The following is a 14,979-nucleotide window of genomic DNA, read 5'->3' on the forward strand; positions in this document are numbered from 1 at the left end:
GTGTTCTTCAAATACGTCGAGTTCAGGAAGCGCTAAGAATCCCAAGCAGTGGAGAAAGTGAAGCCATCTATACCTGGCTTGAAGTGAACTGTCCAAAAATAAAAGCAAATTGCACTTTTGTGTTATTACATGTGACACAGATAACTGACATTTGTTAACGAGCTGCCGTTTGACTATGGGAGCAAACAACAGCACCCGCCGCGTGTCATTTGAATCAGACGAGAACGACAATGTAACGGTGGTGAAGGGCATACGGGTAAGTGATATGATGGACCTTAGTTGAACAGGTGTTACATGGCTGCCTTAATCCAATGCTGTGTAATCCGAAAGCGTTCTGGAGTGGAAGTGCAGTCTTATGCTATCAAAAGTGCTACGTGGCTCAAATGACGCAGAGTCCTGGCAGCCTGGAAACTTTCATTTATTTTCATTCATTCGTGAAGCATAGAAGAAGCAAATGTGTGGTTAGTAACCCCTGCAGTTGCTTTGAGATTTAGTCTGAATAAACTTTTTATGGCTTTTTCGGAATGTTGACGTCACTTGCCTCGTGCTCTCATGTCGGCTGCAAACTTATGGCTGCGTTGTGGATAATAATACCACTGATCAGCTGGTGATAAATATAGAGCAGAGCGGATCAGACTGTGGCTCTATCTATTATTACTCAGTTGTTAAGCCAACGTGCCGAGACTAGTGCTATTTTGGTGCTTATCTAAAAATAATAAACACAATGTGTAGATTTCTATACGAGCAGCAACAACATAGTTAAGCATTTAAGGAATGTACTTATTTCTTATCTTACCAAGAGCTGCATGAGAAGATTGATACCATTTATACTTCAGAACTGAAAACTGAATCGCTGAGTATGAAAACTGAAAATCAGGAAAACCCATGCCAGTCTATCCACCCCAACAGTATAAAATATCCCTAAAATTCCCACTAAATACTCTATTAACTTTATATTGTGTTTGCGTGAAATCTATAAATAAAGTGTGGTATTAATGTATACTTTATTGATCCCCATGGGGAAATTCCTCTCTGCATTTAACCCATTCACCCAGTGAAGCAGTGGGCAGCCACTGGGCGCCTGGGGAGCAGTGTGAAGGGACGGTACCTTGCTCAGGGTAGCCCTTCAGTGGATTCAAACCCCTGACTTTCCGATCATGGGGCGACCACTCTACCTACTGAGCTATCCCCCCACTAGCTTTATGCATTTATTGTGATATCATCGTAATTTTTCATCTAAGTGTTCAACTTTTCTTCCACTCTCCTTTGCAGCTTTCTGAAAATGTCATTAAGCGCATGAAGGAACCTGCAGCTCCTCCAACACAACAACCTGCTACCACTCCATCACCCCCAGCAGCTCCAGCTTCTCCTCTTCAGCGGCCAGTGCCTCCCCTCTTTGAGCCCATCACCTCCTTTCCTCCTCCCCCTCCTCCTCTTGTTGAACCTGTTGCACCTCCAGCTCCTCCTCAGTCTGCCACAGAGTCTGTGGCTGCACCTCCACCTCCTGTAGAAAAGGTAACAGCACCCATCATTGCTGACATAGTTCCCCCATCTTCATTTCCCCCAGCTGCTGCTGTTGCTGCCGCTGGCGTTGTTGCTCCTGCTGTTGAGCCTGTAGCAACACCTTCTCCTGTTCCTGCTTCTGTTTTTGCTCCTGCTGATCCCCTGCTTCCTTCCCCCTGCCCTGCTCCAGCTGTAGTGGAAGTAGTCGCCCCGCTTGCTCCTCCTCCTCCCCTCGTAGGTGAACAATCACCTCTTAAAAATGAATCCACTGCTTCCTCCCTTCCACTTGCTCAACCTGTTGCTCCTCCAAATGTGGCTGAACCCTTTACTCCTTCATCTGTAGCTGAGCCTTTATCACCCCCTTTTCCTGTCAAGACTGAGCTGATCACCTCTCCTCCCCTTCTTACTGACTCCGAACCCCTCTCCTCCCCTTCTGTTTTCGAGTCTGTCAACTTCATGCCACCACAGCCTGCCAAGCCATTTGTTGCACCTCCCTTGCCTGAATTTAATGCTCCTTGTGAACCAGTTGCCCCTCCTCCTCCTCCTCCTCAGCCCAAAGTTGAACCAGTGCCCAAGTCCAAACCAGTCCCACCACCTCCTGCTGCATCAGTTGGTGAGTTTTTATTCCAATTTTCTTTAAAAAAATCATTGCTGGTAATACAAAAATAAATATATAAACCATGCTATTATTCTCAATGTCAAGAGTGACCAAAGAATGTGAGGAAGAAGGAAGCTGATGTGGTTTGATTAATAACTTAAACAGCTAGTTAATCCAAAGATCAGACACGTGTTCCAGTTTTTATAGATTTATGCAGTTGTAATCTTTGACCTATGAAGCAGCAACGCAAACTTCATTCTCTTCCCTCTTACAACCGATGGAAGTGTAGTTATAACAAAACAAAAAAATCAATTGTTTTTGGGAGTGACTCGTTTTATTATGAAATGTACGGGACGCTCTTTACTTGTATGCTTAACTGCAAAGCCAAGGCTATGTGAGCCTCAGCTGTCCAGCTATAGTGAATTTTAATGATGTTTATTGTGTGGGTGTTTACTTTAAGCCACCTTAAGCTTTTTGTCTCCCAACTTTTCATGCAGATTGTAATCAGTCTTAATTTAAAAAATGGGCCCCACAGTAGCCTCGGTCATATTGTGATTCATTGCCATCCCCTAACTGTTAATGAAATGATTAATTCTAACTTGTACTAATGTACTAATAAATTGATGCTGTAATTAGTGGGCAATGATTCTGCCTCGTCACTGTAAAGCTCAGGCTGTCATAATAACTCTTTTACCTTCGTGCAGTTTGGAAGTAAAATAGTGAGGCTAAACTCGTGCTTTTTACTCTTGTGGCTTTTATTAATATTTCTATATTAATAATGGATCAATTGACACTTTATTTGAAAGAGTCAACTTTTAAGAAGCCACAGAGAATAATCATGCAGTTTCCCTTTGCTCTACCATTTTTCACGTCTATGTTTTGGTATTCTGGTTCATTCTCACCACTATCATCTGTGACTATTTTTTAGCAGAGAAAACTTTCAAGGCCCTCCGTGTTCAGCAACAGGAGACTGCTGAAAATTGTCACATGTTAGTGAACATATTGTATCATAGCTTCTTAAAACTCACAGTATGAAATTCTCTTTGAATACTAATGTTGCTCTGTGTTTCCTGGACGTTGAAAAGGGTAACCGTTTGTTTTAAATGTCCCAATATGTGGTCAGTATTAGGCTTTCAGCTTGCTTCCAGTGCACAGCACACAGATAATGAAGGGATAATTGAGTGACAGTCAAAATGTGTGTGTACTGCAGAGGTGTGGACTCGAGTCACATGACTTGGACTCGAGTCAGACTCGAGTCATTAATTTTATGACTTTAGACTTGACTTGAAAAAATGTTCTAAGACTTGTGACTTGACTTGGACTTTTACACCAATGACTTTGGGACTTGAATTGGACTTGAACCGGTTTACTTGAAAAGACTTGATATTTTACCCCAAATACAAAATTTAACATGCATATTATATAGAGATTGAAAATGTGACGTCATTCACGGGTAGAACCGCAAAGGATTCTGGGAATTCGTGGCAAGCGGTACTAGCGCACGCAGGCTTTCAATTAAAATCAGTCACACAGCGATAAAAAGAAACACAAGAAGCCGTTGTATTATTAACTGCAATAGCCGGTCGCATGACAGCCACGGGAAGCCGACGGGTAAAGAGATCGGTTGTTATCGGATTACCTCGTTGAAGAGAAATTGTTCAGCCATGTTTCCGAAGTAACAAAGAGGCGACGGGTGGCCTGGATTGCAGCCATTCAAAGACCAAATATAACGTCCCAGAACACTCCAGCTCACAGGTTAGTCTGCTCCAAGCATTTACACAAAGGTCAGTGTTTTTTAGTAGTTAATACGTCATTTTCATAACATAATTGGTGATATAGGTTACAAGCAAGTCTGGCGCTGAACAGAAATTGTCGCGCTATGCTCCTTTGTTTATTGTGCATAAATAGTGAATTGTCCTGACACAATATTGCGTTTCGCCTCTGTTATTATGGTACATTGACAAAAACATATACTTTTATTCACAGGATAAAACAGGTTTTTTGTATCACTAATTGCCCAGTACGATTACAGCATACAGTATTATTGTCACTGCTACATTTCTGTGATGGGTACCAGAAATTATTTCCACTACTAATTAATTACCGTTGAGCTCAAAGGTCCTATTAATAAACGGTTAACGAATGTGTATTTATGACGACGATTTGTGAGACTGGTAAACTTATGATACGTACGATGGTCTTTACTTTCTACACGGTGCATTTCAAGGTCCTGCACCCATCCGTCGGTAAACTGTACCTGGGCTTGTTGCAGTGACCTGAAGTTACTAAACTTCATGAGTGTATGCACTCACTCCAAGAACCGTATGATTATAAATATGCATATAAATATGCTACGATGAGATAGCTGACTTCATCTAACTAGCAAATGTTGTCCAGGCTACGTTGGTGATACAGTTTTTTTTAATGTGTATGATATTTTTGTCATGCGATTTTAAAGCCGGTCCTACAACCGCATCCAAGAATGACATGCAGCTTATCTCAGAACTGTCGGTGAAAATTATTCTTGGAGCTAGGTTTAATTGAGCTGCATTTTAAAGAGGTGCAATTTCACAATTTGTGTATATTTTCTAAGTTAACTATTTTGTCATGTGTTGAGAAAAACACAGATTTTAAAATTACATGGTCTAATATTTACATTTAGCATAACTGCAACATTCTTTTTTCGTTGTTTTTTTTTTTTAAAGACTCGAAAGGACTTGAAATTCAAAGTTTCAGACTTGTGACTTGACTCGGACTTTTACACCAGTGACTTGAGACTCGACTCTGACTTGCCTGACATTACTTGAGACTTGACTTGAGACTTGAGGATAAAGACTTGAGACTTACTTGAGACTTGCAAAACAATGACTTGGTCCCACCTCTGGTGTACTGTCTCACCCACGGAGCTAAAAGCTGACACTCTTTCCACTTTTCTTTTACTCAAAGTAAAGTTTTAGCCTTATTGTCTTGCTAATGTGGGCGCATGGCCCTTATCCCTTGACATTTGTGGCAGAGGACATTTGAATGTTACTTGTTCATTACGCAGAGCAGAACGAGCCGTAGGTGCAGATTCTTTCGAGGTTGGCATCCAGGGTGTGGGCAGGCTTCCCCATCCTTGACTGTGCTCAATCAGTAAGGTAATTAAAAAAGGCCAACTTATGCCACGCCACACTGACTCCAGTGATTAAAACAACACCTCCGCAGTTTCACACAACAAACCTCCAGGCCTCATTAAGGGAAGAAGGTGGTTGGAGAGTGTGTATGTGTGTTACATTTCTTTACTTTGCAACTGGGCTTCCATGGTATGACACAGAATTTTGTTTAGCTACATAAGTAACATAAATGGACAATGTGTAATTGCCACTGTCAGTCTTTTGGGTTTATTGTGGTTTAGTGGCATTTACAGTACCGCGCAAAAGTCTTGAGTCACCCCTCATTTCTTTACATTTTGCTGTTTGGACTTTTTGGAGCCATACATTTTCCAGAATATTTTTTAAGCAACTGACCTATAAATCATTCAAGCATAAGAAATGCACCTAACTCAGTGTTGCGTCTACACATAAAAGACAAATTCCCAGTTTTAAATTGTTTCTTAGACACTTTGTTACTAGCCGCTTGTCACAAAAACACATTTTTCCCCATTTCTTTAGATGATTCGTCAAATGATACCAAATATAACACTGGATTTGGTGTGCATGGTATGGTTTAACCCCACCACCACCAAACAAAATAATAAAAAAACCCAAAGACACTTGTCAATGGAGGATAAAAGAGGCCGGCCTAAAAAAAAGTAGCAGAGGAACAGTATCTGTAACTCAAGAAATAGAAAAAGAAACGGCAAAGACCTGGAACAGAATCTGAGAAATGCACCTGGCACTTACAATAACTGATCTACTGTTCACCATCATCAGAAATGGCCACAGTGGCATGTATTCAAGCGGTCAGGGGAGAGATAAAAAAGTGAGTGTCTATAGCCATCTGTAAAACATGGTGGAGGATCTGTCATAGTTTGGAGCTGGGGATTTTCCATCTGTAAAAGCATTCCTGTTTTGGGGGTTGGCTCAGTGTTGCCCCTCTGGTGGACCTGTTGCTAATTCCACTAACACCAAAACAGCTGATTAATAACCCCTTCTGCTACTTAACAGACCAGATCAGAAGTGTAACTGACTTCATGCAATACACTGACGAAAGATTGTACTTTTAATAATTTGAGCATTGTATATTATCTGTAGTCTCAATCAAAGATCACAGTTGAAAGAAAGGTTTGACAAATCTGTAAACAGTTAGATGATCCCTGGTTAACTAGTATTAGTCTAGATATTGTTTTCATCTATAACTGCGAGCTGTAGATGGTTTTGAAGTAAATAATTGTTAATAATCTTAAACTGCAGTTCAGTGGAGAAAGGTTTTCATCAATAAACTACTTGATTTGCAAACCTGAAACTTTAAAGTTGCCCCTCTAAAGTTGTTGTAGTAATTAAATGATCAATGTAATTTAAAGAAAAAGGCAGTTAGCAAGTCCTGCAGTCCTGAAGTTATTGTTGTCTTCTAATTTTAGAGCCAGTCATGCCCAGACTAACAATTTCCTGCATGTGGATTTTGCCTTTAAAGCATGCAACACTGATGTGCTTTCTACTGTTCTTTTGTAGAGTTGTGCTGCTTTTGTACCATCTCACTCTGTTTCTTCTAGGCTCAGCCTATGATGTTGAAATCGGGGCTCTGTAGGTACAAAACCATCTGTTGCAGAAGATAGGCTGCAGATAGCGTCGTTATTTATGATGCTAGCAGGATGTTTTCGTTCTTTATCGTGGTGCAGAATGAATTTGGAATTGATCAGATGCTTCTCTGATGTTAGCACATAACAAGGACAAAGTTAAACTTCTTTAGTACACTCGAGAGTTCCAGCACAATCCGAAAGTTTCCCGCAGTGCTGCATGTTCCAAGCAGCTTCCACATTGTTAGTCCAGGCTTTGATTCCCGTCAGCCTGAAGTCACATAAATTGCCTTGGAAAAGAGTGGGAATAGTGCATTTTCTTTTATTTTTATTATCAAGATGAATAAAGTTATAACTCCATTGTTTGCTCTAATTAGTTTTTAGATTGAAAGATACATAAAACAATAACTTAACTTGTATGAAGCGTTGCTGTCTACTGTTTTCACAGTGGTCACCTGTCTGTTCTGGGACATTAATTTATCATTTCTGATGTCTTTCCATTTCCTTTCATTGCTCATTAAGTCTATAAATACTAATGTGAAGTCTGATAAGAAGCACAGATCTCTTGGGACCGATAGAATATAGTCCTTATGCACACAGTGCAAAATAGTGTTTGTTTTGGCTGTATTAACATTTTTTTAATCAATGTATGTGGCTGCCTCCTGCAGGGTGTATTAGTCATACAACAGCAATGTGCGTCGACCTCTTTGCAAGGTCACCACGAGGTACCGAGTTTACAGAAGTATTAAAAGAGTCGAGAGGGAAAAAAAAGCTAACTTGGGATGATTGATTAGGCACGCTCTTTTTAAGGAATAAGAAAAAAAAAACAGTATGATGAATGTGAATCTTGTTAAAAATGTTGCAAAGTTCAGCCCAATCCTCAAAGGGTGTGACCTTAATGAGGCGGACATTGATTATGCGCGTCCACGAGAGTTGGGTATCGAGTGAAGCACTCAGCAGGTCGGCTGTCTCTAAATCATGGCCTGAGTCAGTATGTGTGCGCTGATTACACTGTAGTCAAGGTTGAACCTCCTACACCTTCTCCATTGTGCTATAAATATTCATGTGCCAGAGCCCACACACTGCTCTGGACTAATAGCCTGCTTAAAGATATCTCCCAGGTGAGGCAAGGAGAATTTGGTTTGGGGGGGGGGATTACCGTATACGTTTGTGCATAAATGTTATGTTTTTCTTGTTGTCTCTTAAAAACGATCACTTAGATCGTGTCTCATTGCACAAGATTTTGTTAACAGGAGTAAAAGAGAAAATCAGATGATCCGACTTTCACCCGATTGCCGGGGCTGCTTGTTTCCTCTCCACATTTTCTTTTCTCCTCCTCCTTTTTCCCTATTTGTATATAGTGAAAGGTGCACAGTGATTCGACTAAACGCGAGGTAGAAACGTGAGGAAGTGGTAATGTTACAGATTATGCCCTCCACGCGGGTCCTGGGGTTAATGAAACTTCTGATGAGAAACGCAATTTGCCTTCGTCTATTATCTCCACTGCCAATAGCCCCGCGCTCCACCGCCTCGCCTCGTTCTCTTTTGGTTTTTCCACAGGGTTTAGTGATTGGTGGAAATGGGAAGGAGGGGGACACGTCTAAAAAGATGATGAGTTTTTAATCTTTTTAACATTTACATGTCCTACTCAGGATTGACACGGGCTCTGTTGATCTGGAATTGTCTCTGACCCCAGCCAGCCTCCCTCAAGGACCCCAGACAGTGTTTATCATATCAGAACCTGTTCTCCTGCCGACCCCGCTAGCAATCTGAAGCTTCTTTCTGTAGGGCTGGAGAGGATGTGGTGATAAATGAGGAGTTGCTTAAGAATGGCTGAACTTGGAGGACTTTTAAAATCTTCATAGTGCACTACTACAGGGTATATATATTCAGTATAAATGTAAGATATTCTAAAGGGCAGTTGATGCTGAAACAGAAGCCTTACCTTTAAAGTTCATAAAGACAGAGCATGACCTGCGACTTTAGCTGCCAGTTTTGATATCCAGTCAAATCCAGCACAAGGATAGACATGTTTTAAATTAAGTATTAAAATAAAGTATTTTGAATTGTTGACTCGCTGTTTTAATACGCTGTTTTAATACAAGAGGAATTCCCATAGGTGATTTAAGAAGATGATAAAACACTTGCATTTTAGGTATGATGGTGTCCTGTATCCAATCAATATACAGGGAGTGTTTCTTATTTATTTTTATTTGTTTAGATGCTCAGATATTTACAGTACTGTGCAAAAGTCTTCAGCCTGTACTATGGCTGTCAAGCTGTGTTATCGTTGGCATTTTCTGTAGTTCAGCTAAAGGAATGGGAACAGATGTGTTTTTTGTGACAGGCTGCTAAGTGCCTAAAGATACAATTTAAAATGTGTTCTTTGCAAAGTTGTCTGTTACGTGCGGGCACAGCACTGGTTCATTCCTTGAGTTAGATACCTTTCCTATGCTCGAATGATTCATAGGTCAGATTGAAATGGTTTAACAAAACAAAAAAATCATTCCTGTGAAAACGGTCACTTTACCGTGTGGAGTATATTTGTTTTTTTCTTTTGTTCCGTTTCATTAAAATAAATCAGCCCCTGAAAACATTGTCATGTGAAGATTCTCTGTGGGTTCATCATATTTAATCAGTTATTTGGTTTGTTGTTGACAGGAAAATATTGAGCAGGTCATCGAACTTTAAGGTATAAACTGTTGATTTCTATTAGGAGTCAGAGTCACAGAGTAACTGTCTACAGTCTGCAAAGTCAAAGATGACAAACTGTGCGGTCATCTTTGTTGACCACATCACAGCATTAAGGTAATCAGAATGAATGGCTAGCCTGACATTACAGTAAATATGATATTGATGAGAAATATTAATATTGATCGCTGAGTTGCTGGCTCTCGTAGTCAGTAATGTCCCATGTAACTCGAGTGTACATTTCCATTTTCACAGGATTTTTTTTTGTGGGTAATCTGAGTCTATTTCATAATAAATCACAACATCACAGCATATTTCGCACCGTATTTCAATACCTGTCGTAAAACATAATTAATACGTGTTACTTGGCAAGCCTACGGCAGAGCCTCTGTGAGGATTTCAGACCTACAGGTTTGTCTCTCCTCTGCTGGTCTTAACAGAGTTGTAATTAGACTCTCCTCCGCAGTGAGATCAATGGTGCTTCTGAGTGCAGTCAAACATGATGGATATTACTTTCTCACACTGTGGACAGTAGGTGACAGAAGCCTCTGCCTTTAAAGATATGCTATGCAGCACACAAGTTGTCAACTGTCAGTCACCGCCTCTGTTTGTTCTCGTGTTTCTTCTGAAGGCCTGTCAAACTGAAACTCGCTCTATGGGACTTATTCATTCGCTTTACTGTAAGTAAAGAGGAATCCTCTGAAGGTAAAGAGATGGCCCACGTAGTCACAGTTTGAGCTCATGTTATATGTTGTTTTCTGCAGAGAAGACAAGATCGTTCAACTTCTGGTTTGTGTGTTTTTAAAGCGGGTAAATTAGTACGAAGCTGCTGAAGTACTGAAATTAGATTTCAGTATCCATGGCACGAGTTGCACGAACTACAGTAATATCTTTGTACAGTATCAGTATCATGACCTTCTTTTTGTTTTTACGTCGCAGCACGGATAACAACATTGTTTCACACGCACAAGTTTTAACTGGGAAGCAGAGGTTTGGCTGAGCGACATTTAAAACATTTAATTACTCTGTTGTATTTTAATCAGGAATTGTGTCTTTGGCTTTTAAACAGAACAATGTAAGTCGTGACGGGCTTAAATTTAAATCCTAAGCATATGTTATTTAAAAAAAATTCATTAAAATTCACATTGAAGTGAATAAGGCAATTTGAAGAATTGTTGGCATTCTAATGCTTAAGGAAATGATTAAGGAATCCAGTTGCTGCTAAATCCATATGTTGGACAGATGTGAAATAATGATTATAATAATGACCTCAAAACATGGCAGCTTTTTAAAATGTAAGATTTGGTTTAAGACTTTTTTTTCTTGTTTGTTTCACTATCCCGAGATGGCAAATGCAGAACGGCTGGGTATATTTCTGCTCTTATTGTTTTCTCCTAGTGTTAATCTGATTAATCTGGAATTAAGTTTGCGTTTCCTGTTGTTACCGCATGTTTTCAGGTAATAATAGACTCTGACAATAGGGATTATGCTATCTAACTAATGCGTTGTGAGAGTAATCTTGACAGACTCAGACACCCCCCCCGCCCTTCTATCACTGCAGTGGTGCAGCACACTGCATGGTGCTTCTGTCTTCAGAGCACGTTTCGGTCTGGTCGCTGGCTGGCATCTTTACTTTCATGCTTAATTACCTGCCAAGATAAACCGCCGAGGACATGGAGTCATACACGTATGATGTCCATGACATGAATATATGCAGACGGGGTGGCATGGCGCGAGTGTATACACTGCTTTGTATGTGTTTAAGCCGTATGTGTGCTTTCATTTTGTTGGATTAAGTTTGTTTTGTGACTGTTTTTGACACCAACTACACATACAGACTGTAGGGACCAAGCTTTCTGTGCCAAGTCGCTGCACTCGGTAAACACTCTGTAATAGAGCTGAAATTCTGACAAAAATAAAAGTGGCGAGAACTACTTTATTTAAAAATAATAGTTTTAGCCACTTTATCACAGGGTTTCAATGTATTTTTTATTTCTTTTTTGGTCTGTATCCTATCGTTTTGGGCTTTTTGTTTGCAACCACAAGACATTTGTAGACTTAATCTTTACGGTGAGAAATTATAGTCTTTAATTTTTCATTAGCATAACATCTGTCTTCATTTCTAACATTTTGAAACCAGATGATTAATTCATTCATCAAGCAGATTAGTCAGTAATGAAAATAATCATTAGTTGCAGCCCTGCCCGACAACAGTTTTTTGTCTTTAAGCAATTTAGCAACAAACTACTCCGCTTAGACAAAACACAGCGTACATGCACTGAATCATTACTGGTTAAATGTTGAATCTGAACTGCACATTTACTGATTGGTGCAGCTTTTCATGTCCACAAACAGCAGCTGTTTACTTGGATCTCTTATCTTTAACTCGCTTTCTTTGTCTCCTTTTTCTCTTTTTCTGTCAAGCCGATGAGGAGGCCCTGAGGAAGAAGATCGCTGATGAGCTGTATAAAGACTTGAAGCAAGAGAGGGCCAAGGTAGAGCAAGAGCTGCAAGCCTGGTGAGATTAACGAACAGAAATATGGAAAATTAGTCTTTTTTTGTTGCCTTATTTTTGATTGATTGCTCAAATTAAGATTCTTGTTTTTCCTTAAAGTCAGAATTTTGGATGTTCCCTGTTTGTTGGGTATTTTGTCTATTCCCCCACCACCACCACCTTCTTCTCCTTGTGGGCCATGACAGCTGGAGTTAAGCTACTGCAGTAGTGTCAATTTCTCTTCCAGGTTTTTATAAGAAAGCTCAGACATTTCCAGATGTAACCATTTTTCACTTTCATTAATAGTCAAAAAGGTCAGCACCAGTCTTTCCGTTCCCCGCTGTTTCCAATTTACCTCTCTTCCGAAGTGCATCAGCACTTTTTTCCCCTCCCTGTGTTTCGCCCCTTCTCTCATTCTCTTCTGATCAATTAATCATGTCTGAGAAAGGGGGGCGCTATCCTGAGATAATTTCCTGGGTGTTGAGTGGGTGATTCATTAGCCCTTCCTGATGAAGAAACGCACTCTTCATGCGAGGGGCACATTCCAGTCTCCATCTCTCGCACTCCTCTTCTCCACCCTCCTTTTATTCCTTCCCTTCTCATCTATCCTTTTCTTTTCCCCCCTAAAGTAGCAGGTGTACATACCATAATGTTGGATAATCGAGTTGCTCTCTTTCTTTAATGGGCCTGGATGATGTTGAATGAACAACTGTGATGAGGCTCTAAACACGCTCTTGTACGGTATTGGGGGGGTTGGGCAAATCTTTCAGAACACGAGGAGGTAGGTAGTGTTAGCCTGCCGATTAGCCTCATTTTTTTAGGCTGATTCGAGATGAGAGTGAAATTAACAAGTGGTTTTGAGAAATCATTTGTCTATTGATTTTCTTTTTCTTTTTCTGGTCATTTTTATGTAACTGCTTCCTGAAGCTCACTTATTGATGTCTGTTCACAGGAGTAAGTGCCTAAAAATTACGCCCTCCTAGCAATTAACTGAAATCATAGTTGGCTTTCAAGTCCTCAATTCTTGTTTGTGCTTGGCATGGGCTGCATTTTCTTTAGAAGTCTTAACTGAACTGGAATGGTAAACAAACAGTTACCCTCGTGTTAGTTGCATGTGTGCGTGTGTAGATTCATATTCAGATCAGTGTTTAATGTGGCCTTTTTTGCCATTTGCTTTTTCTTGGGTCCGTTCTTTGCTCATTATTTCTGTCCATTTGTATTACTGTCTATTCATGTTCCTAGTTAGCAGCTGGCAGGCAATAATACATGGAACAGCTTTTAAGGGTATTCTGGGCTTTGAAGAGAGCTTTTAAAGGGAGAACTGGCTAAGCAGTTAGTTCAGATTTCATAGGGATTATGTAGCATCTGATTCAAGCCTAGTAAAATCACATCCTGTTACATATTTACTCATGTGTGGCACTGACCGTGCCTTTTTGACTCATCAGACACGGGGACAGGTAGAAGAATAATCAACACACTAAGCACATTTTTAACTGGGTGCTGTAATAAATTGCCTTTAGGTTGTGACAGTTCAGAGACTGAATCTGCAGGGGAAACGGTCTTGAGTCATGGGCTTGGCCCCTCTGTTAAACTGTAACACAGACAGCAGAGGACAGAAGCGGTGCACCTGCGAAAGACACAAGTAAAATACAGTAGAGGCTCTTGCTTTTTATTAAAAGAGTGTTCTGGTGCAAGCATTTTTTAACTGCAGTGTGTTGGGTAACCTTTAGCAGCCTTCAGAGCTGTATTCACCAAATGGAAAATCTATCTTCATTTGGTGCACGGTGGGTGTTAATTTTAGAGCCTTTGACACCAAATGTTTCCTAGTGTAATCGGATTATAAAAGCAGTGTTTAAAAGGCAAGACTAACTGCAGCCAGTGGGGTTTGCAATGGAAAACAAATTTTCTAATTAAAAGGAGCCAGTTGAGGTGGTTCAAACAGCTGGCTAGGTTTACCTCTTGGGCATATCCTAGGTAAGATGTTTTGGGCATGTCTTACCAGGAGGAGGCCCAAGGGCAGATTTGGGATACACAGGAGAGATTATATCTCTTGGGTGGCTTGGGAACGCTTTGGTGTCCTCCTGGAACAGCTGGAAAAAGTTGCTGGGGAGAGGGAGCTCTGGGTGTCTCTGCTTCGACCGTCATCCGTCATTTGCGTTACGATTGTGATGAACTTCCTTTCTTTCCTTTGTTTTGAATTAACATAAAGTCATACTAACAGCACCTTCTCTACTCTAAATACATATACAGTTTTTTCGTTGCTGTTGTATCTCCTGACCTGCCTCAGGGCATTTGTTCTTTATCAGTTCAATGAAATAAGCTACATGAACAGTGGAAGTTAAAAGCATATTTCAGGCCTGCTTATGGGGCAAATGACTGGGTGTGCATCCAAAGTTAGTGAGGGTGGTCTCGACCTGTGCAGATCCCAGTGGAAAAACCTGGAAACTATTATAATAAATGTCAAACCACATCTTTATTGATACATGCTGAGGTGTCAAAACTACTCATTGAAGGTAGAGGGGAAATCGTCAGATGTCATCTTTATGGGCAGACTAGTTAAAATGTTACATTAAAAGAAACAGACAGTACTTTTTTCTTTGTGCTTAACGCCATAGTTAAAGATTAAAAATGGCTTCCTCTTCTTTTTGTTAACATAAATTAACTTTGCTGGACATAAATAGATGAGCGGAACACATAGTCTTTTTCCCCCTCATCTGGGTTGTCAAATCATGACTAATTTGCTGTAATATTTCACCCTCTTACAGTGCAGATGTGCAGATAGTAACTACTTTACAGGTAGTATTATATTGTTAAAAACAAACGAGGCATAGTGAAGGTGGTCACTGCTGGATTGAAAGACACAGTGAGGACTCTGTAATTGTTTTCTTTTTTCCTCCTCTGGAAAATTAGACTAACAGGTAAAGTTGTGTTTTTTTTGGTGTGAAAGTGTATCAAAGCGATGCCAGCAGGACTGCTCGT

The 14,979-nt window shown here is 40.3% G+C and overlaps 1 protein-coding gene across 4 annotated transcripts in view; it reads left to right on the plus strand.

Moving 5' to 3' along the window:
• chchd3a (coiled-coil-helix-coiled-coil-helix domain containing 3a) overlaps window positions 1–14,979 on the plus strand; it is an 82,249-nt gene continuing 67,270 nt past the window's right edge. For 2 of the 4 annotated variants that reach the window (XM_082510004.1, XM_082510003.1), the window contains exons 1-3: window positions 2–256; window positions 1,273–2,116; window positions 11,931–12,024. In XM_082510004.1, the coding sequence (XP_082366130.1) occupies window positions 176–256; window positions 1,273–2,116; window positions 11,931–12,024 (1,019 nt within the window). In that variant the 5' untranslated portion in view covers window positions 2–175. Of the gene's footprint in view, window positions 257–1,272; window positions 2,117–11,930; window positions 12,025–14,979 lie in introns of all 4 variants that reach the window. The other 2 variants (XM_082510005.1, XM_082510002.1) reach the window with 2 other exon arrangements.

Source organism: Aulonocara stuartgranti, assembly GCF_965226115.1.
Source record: "Aulonocara stuartgranti genome assembly, chromosome: 17".
NCBI lineage: Eukaryota > Metazoa > Chordata > Actinopteri > Cichliformes > Cichlidae > Aulonocara > Aulonocara stuartgranti.